This window comes from Urocitellus parryii, chromosome 12 (genome assembly GCF_045843805.1).
Source record: "Urocitellus parryii isolate mUroPar1 chromosome 12, mUroPar1.hap1, whole genome shotgun sequence".
NCBI classification, from domain to species: Eukaryota; Metazoa; Chordata; class Mammalia; order Rodentia; family Sciuridae; genus Urocitellus; species Urocitellus parryii.
In genome coordinates, this window is record NC_135542.1 from 2,774,075 (window position 1) to 2,793,538 (window position 19,464).

Genomic DNA, 19,464 nt, shown 5'->3' on the forward strand with positions numbered 1-19,464 from the left:
GCATGTCTGCATGTTGTGCTTGACACTAATATCATACTTGGTAGGTGGCAGAAAGTCAATACTGAAGTTAGGCTCTTGTGTTGTAGCAGCAGAGCTGAAGATCCTTGGTATGCCACCTTCTGCAATCCATGCTGCTCTGTTGGAGTCCTTTAATGACTTCCTGGTGATGAGCATCATGGTCGCCTGGTCTTTGAGAATGGCCAAGCATTGCTCTGTGAATGTGGAAGAGAGTCATGTGGAAGGCTACAGGGAGGATCATTGATCACATACTCTAATCCATATGCCTGTTTAATGACCTGTTTTTTCTTCTTGGGTTTTAAGGGAGACAGTGCCCTCAGACACTTCTGTGCAGCTGAGAATGCGGGCTTCTGCTTCACCTTGAAGGAAGCATTAATGAATCCTTTCCAGAAGACATGAGAAGAGAGAAGTGAGCCTCTGGTATCATGCAGGTTCCTTGCATTGCCCATGGGCTAGAAGAGAGAAGAGTTGCTTCATGAGATTTGATCCCCTTTTTCCTGAAGAGTTCCACACAGAGGTGAGTCCCCAGCATGTTTAGACACCATTTCAGACTGTTTGTTGACGGAAATGAATCACACCCCCTGATGATGTGGAAGAGCTAAAGATGTGTTTGCTATGAATTTTCTATTTCATTTCTCAGGGCCTGGGTCAAGCCAGCCATTGTGCTGTTAGCGCATGAGCTGCTGGTCAAATGTGAGGAAGTGGTCTTGCTTTATGAAAACACCACCCTGATTCAGTGAGCCAGAGGTAGCCTGCAGTCCCTCAGTTTTCCTGTAAAGGCAGATTGCTGTGGATGGCCTCTGGCCTCGTCATGCAGCCCTGCTCAGAGTAGGGGATTGAGGGTCCAGGCAGATCCCTAGTTCCTTTTGACCTTTATTGCCATTGGGCCACCCCAGGGTCCTTGGACTCTACCTGGTCTTCTGGCCTGGGTCAGGGGATGTGAGGTTTGGAATCCCCCTCTGTGGCAGGATCCCAGCCCCCCAGCCACTTGAGGTCAGCACATCCTTCCCTAATTGTGTTAGAGTTGGAGACTTCTCCCACCCATCCTCATCCATGCTCATCCCACATTTTGTAGCTTGACACCTGAGGACCTTTATTCATTGACTTAGTTGTTAGTGATGATGGTTACTAAGACTAAGTGACTCTTTCAAGTCACATCACTTGCATGGTAGGGCTAGAGCATGGATCTTCCTAATTGATTTCATGGGACTCTCTCATGGAAACTGTGACTGCTTCCTAAACACACACTCTACATTTGGAGTGTCAAAATTCTTGCCACTGCCTCCTTGGCAAGTGTATCTTGTCTTCTACATGGGAATTTCACAAATATTTTCCTTTGGTTTGTGGAGGTCATGCAGAAGTGATTTCATTTGAAATAGCCCAAACAAGAAATACCAGTTGTCTTTTTCGCACGTGGATGTGTGTAGTGAACACCCCTTTCTGTGTGCTTGCATGAGTTACTCCTTTGAATTTGTTGAAGAATGGTTGGCTGGGGAGCAAGTTAACGAGAGATGGATATCAATGCTTGTCCAGTATTCTGACGTGAAGAATGTATTGAGGATGTGAAGGCTTTTCTAGCCAGTTCCTATGGCTCAGTCAGGGATCAGTCAGAGGATTCTGTCTGGTAGACTCTTTGGCACAGATGTCAAAGTGGCCTGGTCTTACCCTGTCCAGGACTGAATGCTGAGCTTGAGTGGGAGCTTCTTGTCATTTCAAGCATTTCCATGAGTCTGTCCTCTGTTCTCTTGTATCCAAGTGGTTTCTAATAGGAAAGCAGAACAAAAATTGAAAGTATGGTGATTGATTATTTTTACCAATGTTATTTCAATCCACTTTGTTTAATACGAAATTACCTTTATGCTAGTAAGATTTCATATGTGAGGAAATAATGAAAATATTGGGGTTAGGGGATGAGAATATGCAAATCAAACATTTTTGAGCACCAAGACCCGTTTTTTGTTTTTGTTTTTGTTTTTTTTAACTTAAATAATATTAAGTGCCAGAGGACCACCGCTGCCATTCAGCCTCAACAACCTCCAGGTCCAGCCTCCAGGTGGCCCATTTCACCAGGGTGTGTGGGACCACACTGTCCTGGGATGAGAGAACAGTACCCACGGATGTTGACATCTCACAGAGTAGATATTGCCAGTGACAGTAGGGAGCTATTGGCACATGAGGAAGGGAAGAGCTCTCAGGATGGGAAGAGGGGGCCGCTTCGAGACTCATTGGGTATGGCACGAGGCTGCTGGGTGTGGTGTTGGCCTGGGCCCACTGAGTGGGGCAGATCCGTGGTCTGTGTTTCTGTACCCTCCTCTGTAGCCTGTGTTGGCAGCAGATCAGGGAATTGGGATCAGAAGTCCTCCCAGTAACACAGGCACCAGCCCCCAGAGTGTGTGCCTATCCGTTTCCCCACCTGGCCTGACTTAGTGCCTGTCTTGCCTCAGGGCTGAGACCCTACAATCTCTGATGAGGGTGTCTGTGGTCCAGATCCAACCTGCATGGCCAACATGCTCAGACCTTCATCTGGGTCCTAGGCTGCTGCAACCAAACCCTGTTAACTGGGTGGCCGACAACAGAGGAAGTGTCTTCCGTTGAGCTCCAGAGGCTCAACACAGTAGGTGTTGGGCTGTCCCAGTGCCATAACCCCTCCCAGGTTTCAAGGGGACTGTCTCCCCAACTCTCCCAGCCCTTGCCCACTCTCCTATTGCTGCCCATGATCTGTGGTTCCCATATGGGCATCCCGCCCTGGCTCCAACCTCACATAGCTGGTATCCCCAAGTCTCCCTGGTATCTGGGTCCAGACTCTCCTCTTCCTACAAGAATATCAGATATTGGATTTGGTCCCAGTTGATGCTGTGTTCCATCATGTGAGCTCTTAGCTTCATCACTGTGCAAAGACTCTTTTCCCACACAAGTTCGCACGACTTTTGGCTGGCTAAGAATTTTCAGGCGACACTTTACTAATGAGTACACTTTCCTTCCTTCCGATCTCCCCCCAGTGAGCATTCCTCGCACCCTTGTCCTAGTTCCTTTATGGCAGTTTCCCTCCTTATGGCTGAGAGGACCTAGTGACCCCTGAATTCACACATTCTCCTTAATCACCAACACACTGCAGAATTCTCCAAAGGGCCATATATGCTCCTGGAAGTTGGTGTTGGAAATAGTTCTCCATCCATTAATCACTCCCTCACTCACTAATGTCCTTGTGTCCTTGAGAAAGGCTCTCCCTTTCCTGGTTTTCCTGAATAGAAATCCTCTTGCCTCTTGGGTGAATAGGGCTATGGGTTGTGCAGAGGGTGTTGGTCCACTGAGCATCTTAGAGACTGTCCTTTATGGAGCCTAATGATCCTCACTGGGGAATGAGGCCAGGGTCCTAACTGTGGTTAGTGTGAGGACACCCTGGGTTCAGAGAGGGAAAGAAGGACGAGGGAAACTCAGATGTCCCTTCATGGCCCCTGGAGTTAGAGGACTTACCCCTTTGCACCTGGGATCAGGAGACCTCATTTCCTCGAGGACACGCACACTCAGACGTAAAACTTAAGTGTGGGTTCCTTTCTGGGGTCCAGGGCTGTTGTTAGCCACCAGGAATGACAGTGCTCTCCATGCTGAGTGGAGCCATTTTTGCCAGGAAAGAGCCCGTGGTCACGCCTTGTGCAAAGCATCCCGCGCCAGGGGCTCCCATCCCTACATTCCTGTCCTGAAAGGAAACCACTCAGAGGCAAGGTGGGTCCAACCACCTCCCATGTGTTCACTCATCACTGTGTTCCAGCATCACCCCAGTTAAAAGTCCTGATGGGATTGGATGTGGCTCAGAATGTCACCCTCATGAGCTCTACCCTGCCACAGCTGCAGTTCCGCAGTGGGAGAAACTCAAAACCTCAAAACACATGCACATGAAAGAAAAGAGCAAGAGCCAGAGCCCAAACAGGCCAGGTGTGGCAAAGACAGCTGGAGTGCCTAGGTTGGGACTCAGAATTATGTCAGTGGGGTGGCATTGCTGCTGGCACCAGCATGATAACCGAGAGCCAGCCCTGCTCATTTTGGGGAGCAGTGTGTTGGGGAAGGTAGCAGAAATTGAGAGGCAGGATTGAGTTTGGCCCTAGGAGGAGGTTGGGTAAGAGGCCAGTGTGGGTTGGAGGGCCTGGGCAGATAGAGAGAGGCCAGGGCACACCCCAAAGCCTGGAGACTGCACTGGATGTCCAGGGTTGTGAAACACCCTCCCCTCTTACTCACAACTGAGAGCAAGGGGCATTGATGAGTTCAGTTTGTGTGCGGCTGCATCCAAGGTGGCTCGGCTAGGCACCTCTGTTTCCTTGACTCAGGAAGCTGGGAGTCCAGGCTCCACCGAGGCTCGGCTGGGAGGATCGGACTCTGAGTTTATGCCTGTGTTCCTGGTAGGATCCATGTTGGCTGAGCCTCAGTGTTTTTGTAATGAGAGGATGGGTGACCGTCATGTCTTTATCACAGGACACACTTGCTAAATGGATTTGTTTGCTCTGAGGAGGAAAGAGAGAGGGGGGAGTGGTGCTGGAGACAGGGATGCAGACAGGGGTCATGGACTTGGCATAACTCAGTCTTGGAGGTGATATCCCATCACCTGTACCCACTTCAATTCCCATGAATCCAGAGGCTGAGTCCCCTTGAGGTGAGGGGTGAACCGGTTCTGGGCAGCAGGATGCTGTGGTACCTCGGAGTCTCTCTGAGACCCCAACACTAGACACACTTGGCCCTTTTGAAATCTTAGGAGAAGCCTTGGGAAGTTGTATGGCAGAGGGGAGCAGCCTCTGCATCTCAGTCCCCTCCAACTTGCCATGGTGTAGAGTGGGAACTGCAGCCATGATGGGACGGACATTGGCCACGTCCCTGTGTGGGACACAGGCCTGATTGAGTTAGGGTGCATTCTTTGTCTCTCCCCTTCTTGTGATTGTCCCATCTCTACATTTGTGCTTTAGCCACCTGTGAGTCCCATCTCTGGTTTCAGAGAGAACAGAGGGTGTTATGGGCCAATAGACACAATAAACCCTAGAGATTAGATGCTACCCTACTTTCCAGAAAAGACTGGGTACACCATGAGTTGCACAATGATGGGACCAGGGTCCAAAAGCTGCTGAGAGGGAAGGACTGGTTGTGAATGCATTTTTGAAGGCTCCAAGCTGGAACTCTAGTGGCACCAAGCAGGGCAGATGCTGGTGGGGATGTTTGGGTAGTTGTTGGTGAACACATGCGCACCTTATATGGGTAGGCATGGAGGGGAAATCAGCAGCCCATAGGGCTTTTGAAAGTGGTCTTATGTGAAAAGAGGCTCAGGTATGGGCACAGGAAATGACATCACTGCCTTGACAATGGATCAAACAGAACATGGAACCCTGGTATCCAGGCACCCACTTCACTGACCAAGCCATTCAAGCTCATTTGTTTGGAGGCACTGGAGTGAGAAGGATGTTCTCCTGTGGTTGCAAACAATGCCGAGCCTCAGGCTCCCAGGAATCTCAGGGGGGCCAACTAGCCCTTTTGTGGATACACTGGATGAGGCTTCATCTTAGACGCCAGAGCCTCTGGCGATTGTCGCAGAGGAGCTCAAGAGTAACAGTGAGTAGCACAGGGCAGGTGAGCCCAGCAGGCCCTCTAGTCTGATCCCTGATGAATGGCCCAGGACTCCTATTCTGACTGTGTGTGTGTGTGTGTGTGTGTGTGTGTGTGTGTGTGTGTGTGTGTTTGTACTGATGGGAACTGTCCCATTGTGCTTTGACTCTAGTGTATTGGCACAAGTCATTTTTCTGTTTGTCACCATTTCCATTTTGAACCCACCATTCTTGGTCCCAACCCAGGGTGAAAATGATCAGAACACGGAGGAGCCCTTCAGGGTTCAGAGCCTTGAACCTTACAGGCAGGACCAGCTTAGGAATGAGCTCCTGCCTGTCATTTGTGGGAGGAACCTACATTCCAGCAGCAACATGGGGTTAATCTCCTGGGATTTCATCCCCACCCAGCAGGTGCTGGATCTCTTGTTCCCAAGGTAAGCACCAGACCACCAAGCCCAAGTGTGTAGCCCCCTCATGCCTGGGTCTTGGGGCTGCCATGTACCTCTCAGGGACCCAAAGGTTTGTGATACCTAATGAGATAGAGGACCACACTCATAGTGGAATGTCAGCCCCGAATGGGACGAGTCCTGGAGGTGCCTGCCACAGCCTTGCAAGGGGAGTGAACTTCCCCTCTCAGGCAGAGAAACCATCCTGACTCCAGCTGATCCACAGAGGTCCGTGGAGCAGTCCCCACACACTGGGCATCACAGCTCAATGGTGTGCACTGAGCTCATTCCCAGGTGGACTCAGCGAGGCCAGGTGGTCTTTCTGGTGTGATGTTGGCTTTGTGAAGAACGTAGATCTGTGCCAGAGGCGTCTCAAGACTCGGGCCTTGGGAAAAGCACTTTTGGGTTAATAAAGACATGTTAGACGAGATCGGGCGCATTAAGGGTGGTATAGCAGCACAATTCACAATAGCTAGACTCTGGAATCAACCTAGATGCCTTTCAATAGATGAATGGATTAAAAACATGTGGCATTTATACACAATGGAGTGTTATGCAGCGCTAAAAAATGACAAAATCATGGAATTTGCAGGGAAATGGATGGCATTAGAGCAGATTATGCTAAGTGAAGCTAGCCAATCCTTAAAAAACAAATGCCAAATGTCTTCTTTGATATAAGGAGAGCAACTAAGAACAGAGCAGGGAGGAAGAGCATGAGGAAAAGATTAACATTAAAGAGAGAAGAGTGGTGGGAGGGAAAGGGAGAGAGAAGGGAAACTGTATGGAAATGGAAGGAGACCCTCATTGTTACACATAATTACATGTAAGATATGGTGAGGGCAAAGAGGAAAAAAAAACAAGGGAGATAATTGAACAAAAGCTGATGGGGTAGAGAGGGAAGATGGGAGGGAAGGGGAGGGGGGATATTAGGGGATCGGAAAGGTAGCAGAATACAACAGTCACTAATATGGCATTATGGAAAAATGTGGATGTGTAACCAATGTGATTCTGCAACTTGTATTTGGGGTAAAAATGGGAGTTCGTAACCCACTTGAATCAAATGTATGAAAGATGATATGTCATGAGTTATGTAATGTTTTGAAAAACCAATAAAAAAATGGAGTTCTGCAGAGATGACAGAGTTTGCCCAGGGTTACCCAACTATGAAGTGGCGGATCCCACACTGGAACATTCAAGTTTTCTTTAGCCCATATGGTGATATGAAGTGTACTACAAAAACACCTTTCATTTCATTCATTTAATAATCACTGAGGTACAACAGAACATGTTTTCTAATCACTAACACTTCAAGAATATTAGTAATAAGTCAAATTACAAATTAATATAAATCTTTTAAAAAAACAATAAAATATGTTCAACATTATTGGAACTAAAAAAAAAAATAATAAAGACATGTTAGTATACATAGTGGGACAGAGCGTCCTAGCTGGGACATGGCTGGACAGGGGCTTTGGACATGGCAGCTCCCACACCCAGAGATATGTGGGAATCAGAAGTTTGGGCTCATTCACTGGTGAACATGGAGAAAGCACCCACTGTGTGAAGACACGTTTCCAGTCACGTTTCATAATTCAGTGAAAAATGGGGTGCAAATGACTGCCATTGTGTCCCTTTTCATGGGGTCAGCCTAAACCGCAGGTGCCATGAGTACATACCCTACATGTGACTGCATCCCTGACTCCATGAGGCATTACTGCACGTTGTCCTCTTCAGTGACTATGGTGGACCCTTGGACCAACTTCAACATGGAATGGGCTTGGGGTCAAGAGGGTGGGCTCCTGTTTCCAGAATAGGGACCTGCAAGGTGATTTGACTTGGGAAGGCTGAGGAAAGACTGCTCTCCCCAATTCAGTTTTCTGCCTGCAGTGTAAGGTGTGGGGCTTCAACAGTAGGAGGGGTAAGGCAGGGAGTTGTAGGTGGAGTCAGGGTCCTCTGGGGAAGGCCCTGGGATAATGGATCCCCCCACACCACACCTCCCTGTCCTCCCCCAGGGCCACAGAGATGTGGTCTGCACTCATGGGAAAAGAGAGGTCCACCGCTACTCAGGGGAACTCAGTGAGAGCTCACAGAGAATGAGGTAGCATTGCAGCCCACGCCAGGGGAGGAGGTGTCTCTTGAGCCCCGAGAAGAGTGGGCAGGAGGACAGACACTCCCAGAAGGTGCATTCCAGGTTGGAGAGCATGTAGCCAAGAGGAAGAAGAGTGTCAGGCCTGCCCAGAGGAGGGGAGAGCTGGTCAAACCATGGATCTAGCGCTCCTTCGTTGAAGGTTCTTTGCCTGTAGCGACCTGTCCTGACCCTGCCTGTACAGCCACTGTGTCTTGCCTGAGGTGGACTGGTGTGTTCAGAACCAGGGACGGTTCAGGAGGGTAGGGTCAGAGGTTTGCTCTGGAGGCCGTGGCGAAGGCAAGGCCAGGGTTTTGCTGACTCCACACCTGCCTCCCCACAGTGCCTCATCTTCCTTCCTGGGGACCTGGGTGAACTTCTACTCCGAGGCTTCCCATCAGCCTCCAGGCTCTCTGAGTCTGCAGCAGCTGCTGCCGTACATGTGGCTCCTCCTGAGTGGCTTTAACCTGGAGCACCAAGCACACCACCTGCTGGCCCAGGTTGAAGATGGCAGATCAAGCCAGGCAGAGCCTGAGAGCCAGGCGGACCGGGGTGAGTACCTAAGTACCTCAACACACCTCCAAACCATACCCCTCCAATTAGTGTAGCCCTGTATGAGTAGATGAGTCCACTGTCAAGGTGGAGGCACCCACCATCAAGTGCTTTTCCCCAAACCCACCTGTGATCATTGCTGCAGTGGGGAGAAAACCTTCAACACATGAGTCTTTGGGGACCAATCCAGATACAAAGTCTAGCTGTTTCTCTTTGGTGGGTCCAACGTGAACTAAGAGGTTCTGGGGTACAAGGGGCTATTTCCTTGAAAGGTGTTCCTGTAGTGGACCTCCTGTGCATAGAGGGTCCTCAGGGAGGAATCAGTGGGGAGTCTTTGGTGGAACAGTAGCTGGATTCGGGGGGTTCTCAGGTCTGTGTGTGAGACCTGAGCTGGCAGAGGCTCTCAGTTGTGGGGGATGTTGGGTAGTGTATTCCTTGAGTGTCACCTACCACACCTCTGCCCCTGCCTCTCCAGAGCTGAGGGTCCCTGCTGATGCGAAAGTATATTACGGCCTGGTTGGAGGAGTGCATTATGACTTTCTTCTTCGAGAAACAGATGCCAGCAAGTCGTTGAAGGTCAAGCCAAAGGAGGTAAACAGCCACCTTCTTCACTCTTTACTCCTGGTGCCACTCCACATCCTCCAAGGGGACAAGAACCTCAGGTTCTGGATGGATGTTGTAGAATGCCCACAGAGCCAACTGCCAGGCTGGGTGGGGTGCAGTTGCTGGGCTTTGCTGATGTTGTCATCCCCCACAGTTCTTGGAGCCTTCTGTGGCAGTGGCATCCAGGATCCCAGCAGCTGTGAGCAGCAACTCTGCAGTGGCTGCAGGATCATTGCCCCAGGCCACCCAAAGCAATGAGTGCTGCATGAGAAAAGTCACCAGTAGCAGCTCCTCACTGCTTCACTCCAGCGAGCAGGTGGAAGACAACTTCTTTGTTTATATCCTCCTAGAGGGACAGAGCCTGAGAGAGTCAAAGCGCATCCTGGTAAGCCCAACAGCAGGGCTGCCTCCTGGGTGTCCACACAGTGGAAGGCAGGAGACACAGCCAACCCCGGGGCTGTGGTGGGAAATAAAGAGAGAGGTCCGTCTTAAGGGCTTGACCTGAGGAGGGAGAGCCTCAGCATGCCCAGCTCCAGTGGTGAGTGGGTCTGTGTATTGTGGGTTTTGCAGGCCAGAAGTGCACACGGAAGTGCTGTGGACAGATGAAGGCAGAGATATGTCCAGGGTGCAGGCTGCAGTGCCTAGAACTTGGTATTCTCAATGAGTGAGGTTGGAGCAGAGGAGGTGGCAGTGACTTGTCACATGTGTAGGAGGGGATGTGTTCCTGGTGGCAGGGAAGAGAACCTCCTTAGCATGACTAGGTGTAGGAATTTGGGGTCGGGATCACCTGGGGGGTCATGCCAAAGCTTCGTGCTGAGAGCCATTACCAAGTAGGAATGACACATCGTAATCCTTACCAGCGTACCCCATGTTAAATGGACTTGCCTTGGAAATTTGCTGCGACCTTGCTTGTGTGTTTGAGAAAGGTGATCCTGCTCAATCACCAGGGTGGATCCAGGATTAGGGTGTATTCCTGCAGGAAGTATCCCCGTCCTTGCATTTAGGGCGTGACAATAGGAGTTTTAGGGAAGTTGGAGGTTGAAGATTATTCCTGCTGGGAGTAGGGCATGCCTGCTGCCTGAGTTCCTGCTGAGTTCTCCTGGAGAGAAAGTATTTAGGACGTGAATTGTGCGGGGGATGGGGATTGCCCCTGAACGTGTGTGGAGGCTGGTGTGAGATCCAGAATTAAGAATTGCTGTTTGAACCTACAAAGCTGTGTGGTGGCTCGTGATTCTGTGCCAAGCCGAGACATTGGCATTTGGCTTTTGGTGGCCCATACGGGGATACTTCCTGCAGGCTGGTCCGATGGTAGTGGGTTATCAGAACTTATTAACATTAGTGTCACTAAAGTTGATATACAGCCCAGCCGATGGAGACAGCTGAGTGGCCCTCAAACCCCGTAGTTGATAAGTGGGATCCTGAGACAGGACCTCAAAGATTAGCATGCCCTGTATTTGAACAGGTAGGAGGGCAGCGAATTCACCGTGCTTTAGAATTTAAAACAGTGAAGCAGTTAAAGGAGGCTGTAACAACCTATGGTCCTCAAGCCCCCTTCACGGTAAGCATGGTGGAGTCCATTACTAACTTGGACATGACGCCAGCAGATTGGGCTAGCATGTGTAAATCTGTGCTAAATGGAGGACAATATTTGTTATGGAAAGTTGCCAATGAGGAATTTTGCATGGAGACAGCTAGGCGAAATGCAGCAGCCGGTTACCCTCAAAGAAATCTAGAGATGTTGTTAGGAAAGGGACCTTATGAGGGTCAGCGGCAACAAATTGAATATGATCCTGCTGTATATGCACAGATTGCTGCAGAAACAGTTAGGGCATGGAAGACTTTACAAGGACATGGAGATTTACAAGGTCAGCTATCTAAGGTAATACAGGGACCTAATGAACCTTACGCTGACTTTGTAGATAGGCTTATTCAAACGGCCGCCAAAATTTTTGGTGACACAGAACAAGCAATGCCATTAATAAAACAACTGGCTTATGACCAAGTAAATCATTGCTGCAGAGAGGTTATTAGACCATGGAGACATGAAGATTTAAACATATATATTAAATTATGTAGAGATGTTAATGAACAAGGGCAAGTCTTGGCGGCTGCAGTACAACAGGCTTTAGATGCCAGGCCAGAAACATGCTATAATTGTGAACAAACAGGACATTTTAAAAGGAGTTGTCCCATAAGAGGAGGTTTTAACAAAACTAGAAATCAAAGGAATAGAATACCGGGTATTTGCCCACGATGCCGTAGAGGGAGACATTGGGCTAATGAATGCCGTTCTCAAACACACAAGCAAGGTCGCAGCAAATTTCCAAGGCAAGTCCATTTAACATGGGGTACGCTGGCAAGGATTACAATGCATCATTCCTACTTGGTAATAGCTCTCAGTAGCTTCTGAATGTTAGCCTTTGCAAGTATGTAAATGCGGAGCTAAAGGGGTACTTGGCAGAATTTCTATGGATGTGCAGTAGACACGCTAATGCTGCAGGTGTCCAGCTGCAGAGGAGACATGTTCAGTGACTGCCAGTGCTGAGTCAAGTACATCATTACAACCAGACCCGCACCGAGCTTTCAGAGGTCAGGGCCTCTCAAGGCTATCATGAAGCACTCAAGTGCACACTCTTGTATCTGAGTCTGTTTTGTGTAGTGGCAGTCAGGACCAAAATTCTCAGTGCATCTGCCTCTTCCACCCACAAAGGCAGCCTGCACCCCAAAGCACACTTGATGCCAGATCCCTGGCCCATTGCTCTCGTCTCAGTGAGATGAGAGTGTGTCTGTGCATAGGCAGTTTGGTCCTTTGACCTGAGTGGAATGTGGCTCCCTAGGGGGAGGGGAGATGGCAGGTACAGGCAGATATTTGTACCAGGATTGTTCTAGTAGCACATTGCAAGAACCCAGGGGGTATATGGAGGACACACTCAGGTAGCAGGATAACAAGATTGTGCCCTTGTATATGTAGCTGAGATTTCTCCTGAATGTTTGACCACAGTGTTCTGGGTAGCTCCTCTAAAAGCCATTCTCTGATGACATTTGTCCCACCCTGATCCAGGTGACCTGTGTGGATACGGCGACGAGCCTCATCCGCAGGACCTTGGACCAAAATTTGTTGCAGCATGAGGATGTGGACAACTTTGAGCTGATGAGAATGCTTTATAGGCATGACAGTAAGTAGGACAATCAGACAGTGGGGAGACATGATCCACAGTGGGCTCAGGATAACTCACAGCCAAGAGAAAGTGGGCCTTGGCCCAAAAATACCAAAGTGTGGTGGGCCTGGTGCAGGAAACTAAGTGCAGTGATGGGCGTGTCCAATGTCGAGGTGCTCAATGAGGCCCCAGGGGGCTGCTGGACCTCCCTAAATGTGTTTCCACCTGGACCTGGTCTGTCAATGCAAAGCTAATATCGATGAGGGGCAAGGCAGAGAGAGGCTCAATCCATCATCAGTTTGGTTTATGGCTCACTGATAAGGATGCCTTCAAATGAAGAGGAGGAGAACATGGGTCCTGATTGGATCAGCATTGCTATGGACAGAAGCAGCACAGGTCCCAATCCATGGCCAGGATATGAGAAGTCCTGCCTAGTCACCAGAATGTCAGGATTGCAGGAACTGGGAACAGGACTCAGTGAAGAGGAAGTCAAGGCCAGGGGTCAGCCTGTTTGGGTTCTTTTGGGAACAATTCCAAGTCCTCTGTGCCTGGGTGCCTATCTCCTGAAGATATCAGAATGGCCAGGTTATTATTGCTTCCAGCAACAAAGAAGGGCATCTGAAGAACAGAGGCCACAATGCTGAGCTGTCCACAATGCCAGTGCTCTTTCCTTTCTTGTGAGCAAGACACTCCTAGCCTCCACCATCCCAGCCTGTCCACAGTAGAACCCACCATCTGTTGGGCATGTAAGTGAGTTTTCCAATTTTCCCACACCACCTCATTTGGGTTGGCTCTGTCTTACACATGAATAAGACTGAGGTGCGAGGAGCTGGGCAAGGGGCAGTGTCTGCGAATCTCAGGGACTTGTGAGGCAGCGCAGGAGGATGGGGATTTCCAAACAGCCTCAGAAACTTAGGGAGACCCTGTACCCAAGTAAAAAGGCCTGGGAATGGTCTCAGTGCTTAAGTGCCTCTGGTTTTATCCCTGGTGCAAAAATAAGCCAGTCAATAAGAAATTACCAAACTGAGAATCTACGAAGGTGATTTCAGAAACAGACACTTTCAACCCAAGCATCAGTTGAGAGCAGGCTGCAGACCAAGGGAGGTTTGTGTGTAACAGACGTCAAAAGGGAGGACTACTGGGGGCCTGGAACCCACTAGGTGTGATGGCATCTATGCCTTATGGCAGGAGGGTGGCAGTGATGCTGGCCCTCTCCTAGATTTTGAATAACTTGTTTTCATTGGGGAAGCTTTATGGAGGTGGAATCTAGTTTAGCAATCCTGGTCCAGATAAGGTGCTGACTTACACAGGTAGAAGCCTATCCAGAATATGGTGTCTGTTAGGAAGTCTTTCCTAACTATGACAATGACAAAGAAAGGAAGTCACTTGTCTTTGGTCTTGGTTTCACTCCTGGTCATTGATTGAGAACTGATTTCATCTTGGACTACTGAACACAGGCTGCATCTGGGCAGAAGAGTGTGATAGATTTGAGCTCTTCAGAGGACGCCACACCATTGCCAGAGAAAGAAGGAGAAGGAGGAGGAGGAGGAAGAGGAAACTCCTGAGTGGGGACAGGATCACTCGATGAAGAGCAGGAGGAAGAAGAAGAAAAAGAAGGAGGTGAACTGAAGGAAGGGTGGAGGGAGATACACAAGAAGAAGAACAAGAAGGAATCATGTAAGAACAAGAAAAAGACCCAGAAAGAACTACAAGAAGATGCAGGACAGAAAGAAGAGCCAGAAGTAGAACAAGAACCAGAATACAAGTACCAAGCAGACAGCTCATGATGAGAAACAAGGGGAAGGAGAGCGAACCTAGAAAACAATAGAGTTCTCCAGAGTACCACCCTGCTGAAGTCCTCCCATGTCCATGCCCAACACACCTCTGATGGATACCACCTCCCCTCTGCGTATTCATCCATGAGTGGATTCATCCAGGGCAAGTGGATGAATTCACCCACCATCCAACGCTTCCCTGAATGCCCATGTGTAAGCATGGCTGCCCTGGGGAGAAAGGCCTAAGCACAGGAGCCTTTGCCAATCCTGATGCAAAGCCTAGCAGTGTCTCTTTGGCAAATCCAACCTGCACTGAGAAGTTCTGGGGCCCAAGGTGCTATTTCCTTTGCCAGGTGCTCTTTTGGTTTAGAATCCTGTACATCATCTTCTCCAGGGAAGAATCATTGAGGGAGTCTTTGGTGGCACTGTAGCTGGATAGGAGGGTTCTCAATTCTGGTGCTGGCTCGCCCTGGCGGAGACTCTCAGGGGTTGTGTGTGTTTTGTGGTATAATCCTTGAGTGCCACCTAACAATTCTCTCCACTTCGCTCTGCAGAATTCAAGGTCCCTGAGCACTCACTCATGGATCAGTCCATGCATCCGCGGGTAAAATATTTAATCGTGAAGAAACGCCCCGAGGTCAAGCGAAAGGAGGTAAACACCTACCTTATTCAAGCTGTACTTGTGCTGCCATTCCACTCCCACCTGAGGAAATAAGAAGCCTCATCACCTGGACATATGGGCTAGAAGCCCATAGAGCCAACTGACAGGCTGGGGTGGCTTTCTGTTTCTGGGTTTGCTGATGTTCCATCCCCCACAGTTCTCAGAATCAACCTGCAAGTGCTCCAGGCCGCTTTCCCACAAGCCGGTGGGAGACACCTGCTTAATTCGTGTCCACTTAGAAACACAAAGTCCAAAGATGGCCAAGAAGGTCCTGGTAAGCCTGGGAGCAGGGGTGTCCCCTGGTGCTTACACCTGGGTGGGGAGCAGACACTGGTCCAATACTATGGACTACTCATGCCCTCTTGCATTTGGAGTTTCTGGATGATCAGGAGGATAGATGGGAATCAAGAAGGGAGAGGTCAGTGTGAAGGGCTGGAGCTGAGATGAGGGAGAGTAGCAGCTTGTCCACCACCATGTCTGAGGGAGTCTGTGTGTCAGGTGGCAGCATGCAGTCCACAAAGGCAGAAGCAGGTATGGGTGACAGATGAGAATAGGACAGGAACTAGGTTGCAGGTTCCCCTGTATGGGATGCTGACGTCTATGGAGGAGGACAGCAGTGTGAGGTTCTGCATGTTCCTTGAACAAGGAGCTGAGAGAGTCTCTCTGCAGAGTCGATAAGGATGTAGAGCAAGCACACTAAATGTCCAGGTAACCCAATGACCACCCTTGCCGGATGAGGTGCCCTCCTACACCCCAGCCAGCACTGAGCCAATGGAGGCCAGGAGCTCTCGTGGCTATCTTTCAGCACTCCTGTGTGTGGTCATGTTCCTGGGTCTGATTTGGGCCCTGGCAATCCAGACCAAAGCCTCTAGGTTTAGTGCCTAGGCCATTCCCAATGCCATCTGCATCCTCGGGCAGACCTGGGATCTTGGAGGCTATTGTCCCATTCCTCCCAACTTGTGGGATGAGATTGCATCTGTATGCAGGTAGTGGGGTCCTTTCACTTCGAGAGGAGTGCAGCTCCACAAATAGCAATGGCAGGCCCAGGAAGTCCAATGTACAAGGATTGGGCTGGTAGCCTATGGCCTCCACGCGATGAGCAGGAGGCCAGCCTCAGGTAGTACGGTCTTGGATGTTGCCCTTGTATTTAGAGTGGAGGTGCCTCCAGAATGCACCTGCCCACTGTCCTTGAGTAGTCACTTCAAGGCCCATTTCCTGAAGGCCTGTCTCCCATGCTGCTCCAGGTGACCTGCCACGATAGGGCTCCTGTCATCATCCGCAGGGCCCTCGAGCGCCACTTCCTTACTGAGGAGAATCCAGAGGATTATGAACTGGGCCAAATCATCTCTCGCCGTCAGAGTAAGTGAGACAATCAGATAGCAGAGAGCAAGGGTCAGAATGTGGACTCAGGTCAACTCTTAGCACCAAAGAGTAGTCTCTGACCCCCAAGAACACTCCAACAGGTGTGTTGGGTTCGTGCACAAAGCCAACTGCACTTCTGCTGGTGGAAGTTCTCGAGGTCCAATGGTATACCTCAGTGGATATTGTGGCTCCCCACCAGGTGCCTCCCCTGGACATGAACAGGCATCCAAAGCTGACATCTTTGAGGAGTGAGGAGGAAAGCCTCTTTCCAGGAGCAGTATGCTTTCATGGTCTGGGATAGGAGTGGTTTCAGAGGAACATGGGAATGCATGGGCCAAAGAGGGAACTGGCATTTTGTGGACTGAAGCAGTAGGATTGAAAGCCTTCTGTGTGACCAGAAGACCACTGCTTTGGCAGAGCATTGCCAGGATTCTAGCAAGCAGTAACAGGATGTAATTGGGAAGAAAACACAGCCTGGGAGACAGCTTGAATCATCTGTCTTTGCATAAATTCCATGGTCTTCTGTACCTGAGTCCACTAGGCAAGGAGTGATCACAATAGCCAGGTTATGATTCCTAACTAAAGTCAGATGAGGGCTTCCTGAGCATGTAGCCACAGAACTCATCTGATAATAATGCCAGCGCTTTTTCGTTGGTTGGTTGGTTGGTTGGTTGGTTTTTGTGAGCCAAACACCTCAGCAGCCATTATTCCAGCCTATGTATGCTGAAGACCACCATCCCTATGAGTTCTAGGATCACTTGTCTCTTATCTTAACCTACTGTTAGGTTAGTAGAGTCTATGGAAGAGGAAGTCTATCTGGGGCCTTGGTAGCCTTAGAAATTCATAGCAGAGATCTCCACATCCAACCCAGAAGGGATGGAGAACAGGCTCTAGGTTAGAGGAGGGCGACAGGAAACACATGTTCAGAGGAAGGAGAAGCGGGCTGTTGTATTCCCCCACTTGGGGTCATGGCACCACTGGACCATACACCATGTTGGAGGGAAGCAGTCCCTTTGCTGGTCTTTGGAACCATTGTTCTCAATAGGGTAGCATTTGGGATGTGGCCTCCATTCTCAGAAGCCTGGTTCACATGGAGGTGGGCTCCAGCAACGCAGAAGCATGGCTCTAATGTTGTATCCATGCTGGTCAGCCCGTCCTCACTGTGGCCATACTTGAGGAAAATAACTCAGAGGAGGAATCCTAGGCCTTTTCTCTGGGTTTCATAGCTTTCTCTTTGGTTGTGCACTGAGGCTGTCCATAAGGCTCTAGTGTGTGGCAGTGGAGAGCTCCTCAGCCCTTGCCACAAAGGCATAGACTGGGAGAGAGAGAACGAGGCTGGGAGAGAGGGAGAGAGAGAAAGACGGAGAAGAGAAGGAGGACCTCTACTTGGAGAATGAGGATTCAGTGGAGCCTACAGGAACAAGGTACTGTTGCCCAGGGCGCACCCCTGTTTAGGTCTTCCTCCAACCATGCTCAACCTTTCTTCCAGTCTCTCCCACCTCCCAGTAGAGTATTCATCTTGAATGAGAATTTCATGATGACATTAGAGCACTCACCATCCAATGCTTCCCTCCAAACCCACCTATGAAGATGGCTCATGTGGGGACTGAATCTTCGGCACAGGAGCCTTTTGTGGGAGATTTCAGGTGTAAATCTAGTGGTGTGCTTTGGCAGATGCAAGAGGACCTGAAATGTTCTGGAGTCCAAAGCCTTCGGTAGGAACAGACATTAGGTCTGTTGAAGTGCTCTGCCTAGTTCTTCCTCAGGGAGGACTGTGGAGGCTGTCTTTGTTGGTATTGGTGCTGAATTGGAGAGCTCTCAGGTGTGTGGCTCTGGCCTTTTCTGGCACAGGCTCTCAGATATTGGGGTGTCCTAGGGAGCACCTCCTGAGCCACCTTATTTTGTACACCCCTCTCTCCCCAGAACTGAGGATTCCAGCGCAGGCCAACGTATTTTATGCAAAGAAGCCTCACACAAAACCCATCTTCGTGCTGAGGAAAAGGAGCCTCTCCCAAAAGAATGATGGGTGGATCGAGCCTCAACCTCCCTCTCGTCCTGCAAAGAAGGCTCCTGCCCTCCTGAGGATGCTTGCAAAACCATTCTGCTGCTGTGTGCCTGGGCGGGGCTGAGGCAGCCCAGGAATATTTACAATGATTACTATTTTCTTCAAAGTTTGAATCTATAGTTTGCCATTGTCCTTGACCTTGTTTAGTAACACAGTTGTTACTCTATCCTGTATTTGTTGTTTCCATTAATATATTATTATTTTAAAATATATGTGTTTTTGTTACCTGATCTACTGTGATGATTTGAGTATACTAAATGTAGCAGTGATTCCTAAAGGACACATCCAAACCAACAGGAAGGAGTGTTTCATTCTATCAGCAAGAACTTTGGTTTTTAGGAGTTTGGCAGATGGCATTATCTGAATCAGTTTTCCAATGGGGGCAATGAAGTATCGGCTATCATGGTACAAACACAAAGACACACAAACACACACTAGAGCACACACACACACAAACACACACTAGAGCACACACACACACTAGAGCACACACACACACTAGAGCACACACACTCACTGAGAGATAGATACACAGATGGAGTTGGTCTCTTCTGAAATACTTTGGAGATGTGGTTCTGATTTCTCCCATTTTGGAGTATTTTCAATTGCATAAGGTGTCTTGCAAATGAATCCCATGTCTGAAGAAGACATGCATGTGTACTTCACATGCAACTTTCCACATAACCAGAAGGTCATGTCATGTAATATTTTTCATGCAGCTGTGTTTTGACTGTGAACCATCCCATGAGGTCAGCTGTGGAATTTTCCACTGGTAGCATCACAATGGGGATCCACTCTTTGGATTTGGGGATATTTCTGATTTTTTTGATTCAGATTGGAATGATCTATCTATCTAGCTAGCTATATGATTTTTTGATCAAAATTGTGCATTTGATGATAATGAATGACATGCATATAGGAATCTGTAGACTCTAGACAATGAATGAACGTCTACTGTTGCCTGGACTATTCTGCAAAGTCCTGTAGCATTTGAGCATGTGTGAGAGCTTCATAGGGTTTGCAAAATGTCCAGGTCAGATGGTCCTGCATGAGGCTGAGCTCCTAGTGGTCTCCTCCACAGCATAAGGGCCAAGAAGAAACCCACTTCCACACAGAA

General features: G+C 49.3%; 1 protein-coding gene across 1 annotated transcript; it reads left to right on the forward strand.

Moving 5' to 3' along the window:
- Positions 1 to 398: 398 nt before the first annotated feature.
- LOC144249746 (uncharacterized) lies at positions 399 to 18,526 on the forward strand. The gene is made up of 9 exons (XM_077791917.1): positions 399 to 535; positions 5,847 to 6,034; positions 8,515 to 8,723; positions 9,199 to 9,314; positions 9,481 to 9,711; positions 12,388 to 12,502; positions 14,814 to 14,911; positions 15,078 to 15,194; positions 18,206 to 18,526. Exons 1-9 carry the CDS (start codon positions 494 to 496, stop codon positions 18,209 to 18,211), a joined length of 1,122 nt encoding a protein of 373 aa, XP_077648043.1. The 5' UTR covers positions 399 to 493; the 3' UTR covers positions 18,212 to 18,526.
- Positions 18,527 to 19,464: the final 938 nt, after the last annotated feature.